General features: G+C 44.0%; 1 protein-coding gene across 1 annotated transcript; it reads left to right on the top strand.

Annotated features, from left to right (window-relative positions):
- The first annotated feature begins 265 nt into the window (after window positions 1-265).
- On the top strand, window positions 266-589 carry LOC141674234 (uncharacterized). Its single transcript, XM_074480952.1, has one exon. The coding sequence runs from the start codon at window positions 266-268 to the stop codon at window positions 587-589; it is 324 nt and encodes a 107-aa protein (XP_074337053.1).
- The last annotated feature ends 1,262 nt before the right edge of the window (window positions 590-1,851 follow it).

Here is a 1,851-nt window from a genome sequence, read left to right on the forward strand (position 1 = left end):
GCCAATGCAAAGGCTTATGTGAAGAAATGTGACAAATGCCAGAGGCACGCTCCAATAGTACGACAGCCCGCGGAGAGGTTTACATCTATCAGCACACCCATCCCTTTTGCAATGTGGGGAATGGACATACCTCGACCATTTCCTGTAGCACCGGGACAGAGAAAGTTCATTGTGGTAGCCATAGACTACTTTACGAAGTGGATTGAGGCTAAAGCACTGGCCAAGATAACCACTAAGAAAATTACCCAATTTTTTCTGGGAGAATATGATATGCCGATATGGAATCCCACACATCCTTGTCATGGATAATGGGAAACCGTTTGATAATGCAGAATTCAGAGAATACTGCGATGATAATAGCATAGAATTTCTCTTCACCTCGGTTGCACACCCACAGGAAAACGGGCAAGCGGAAGTTGCTAACAGAATCATCCTTGATGGACGTAAGAAGAGGGTTGAACGCTCGAGAAATACTTGGGTGGATGAGTTGCTGCCTATACAATGGGCATATTGTACCACCTGCAAAGTGACAACTGAAGCTACCCCATTCATGCTAACTTACGGAGCCGAGGCAGTGGTGCCCCTTTAAATTACTCATGGATCCCCTAGGATCGAAGTTTATGAGCCAGAGATCAACGAAGAAGGCATGAGGCTCCCTCTCGATCTCACTGACGAAGTCAGAGATGAGAGCAACGCCCATAATACAGAGCATCAACGAAGAGCCTCCCTCTATTACAATAAAAGGGTTAAAGAAAGGGTCTTTTTTGCATGGAGACTTGGTTCTGAGGAAGATTGAGGGATTAGGAGTAGGGGAGAGAGGAAATCTAGCCCCTAACTGGGAAGGACCTTATAAGGTCAGAAAAATATTGGGACGAGGATCCTACAAGTTGGAGACCCTGAATGGTGATGAAGTGCCTCGCACTTGGCATGCTTCAAACCTAAATGTTTATTATGTTTAGGACATTCACTACATGTTCCTAGTACTTAGTATTGAGTTTATAAATAAGGTCGACAAAACCATCTCATGTAAGGGTTGAACCCATTTCTTAGAGATATTATCTATTTATGCAAGTTTATTTTTATCATCTTGTCTATCAATTTATTTAAGTACGAGCATCTAAAGAATGCAAGTCCTGAAGGACCAAATGCCAAAAATAAAAGACAAATATGAAATGGAACTAAACGAGTTGCATAGATAAGGATCCCGAAGGATCATAAGGATCCCGAAGGATCATCAGTTAAAGTCCTGAAGGACCAATAGGTTACAGACTAATAAGGTTTGAATAAATTAGTTCTGAAAATAAAAGGCCACATACGGAAATCAGAGCCATGCAAGGCCACAAGATTTACTCATCAAAAGAATCATCCCCTTCGCTATCCGAGCCTTCCTCATAAGAAGAACCGATGCTCCTTGAAATTGGCTCCCTCATCTTCCCACAAAGGGTTGCTCTGGAGTTAGGGCTACCCGAGGGGGCCTTACCCTTAGAACCGGAACCCCCGTGACTAGAACTCGATTGAGACCTCGTACGAGGAGTCGAGGGCACACGAAAGCTTATCCAGATGGATCCATAAAAGGTAGCTTCCATGGGAAAGATAGAAGACTTGGATCAACCACATCCGGCCATACGCCTTGAGCGTCTTTGATTCCCCTCTTCCAACCTATGTCCAGGTTAACAGGGCGCATCTCATCATCATACTCATCCATCAATTTGGTGAACCTAGAGGATTTATGATAAGATCCCTCGAGGTCTTTCCATTCCTTCTTCCTCTTCTCCTCTGAAATAACATATTTTCTCTCCATGACAGTGAGCTTAACCTCTACTTCATGAGCTTTGGACTCCCACTCCCCCG

Source organism: Apium graveolens, chromosome 7 (genome assembly GCF_009905375.1).
Source record: "Apium graveolens cultivar Ventura chromosome 7, ASM990537v1, whole genome shotgun sequence".
NCBI lineage: Eukaryota > Viridiplantae > Streptophyta > Magnoliopsida > Apiales > Apiaceae > Apium > Apium graveolens.

Excerpts from the sequence above, each read along its gene's own strand:
- LOC141674234 (XM_074480952.1), top strand. The coding sequence starts at position 266 with ATGATATGCCGATATGGAATCCCACACATCCTTGTCATGGATAATGGG.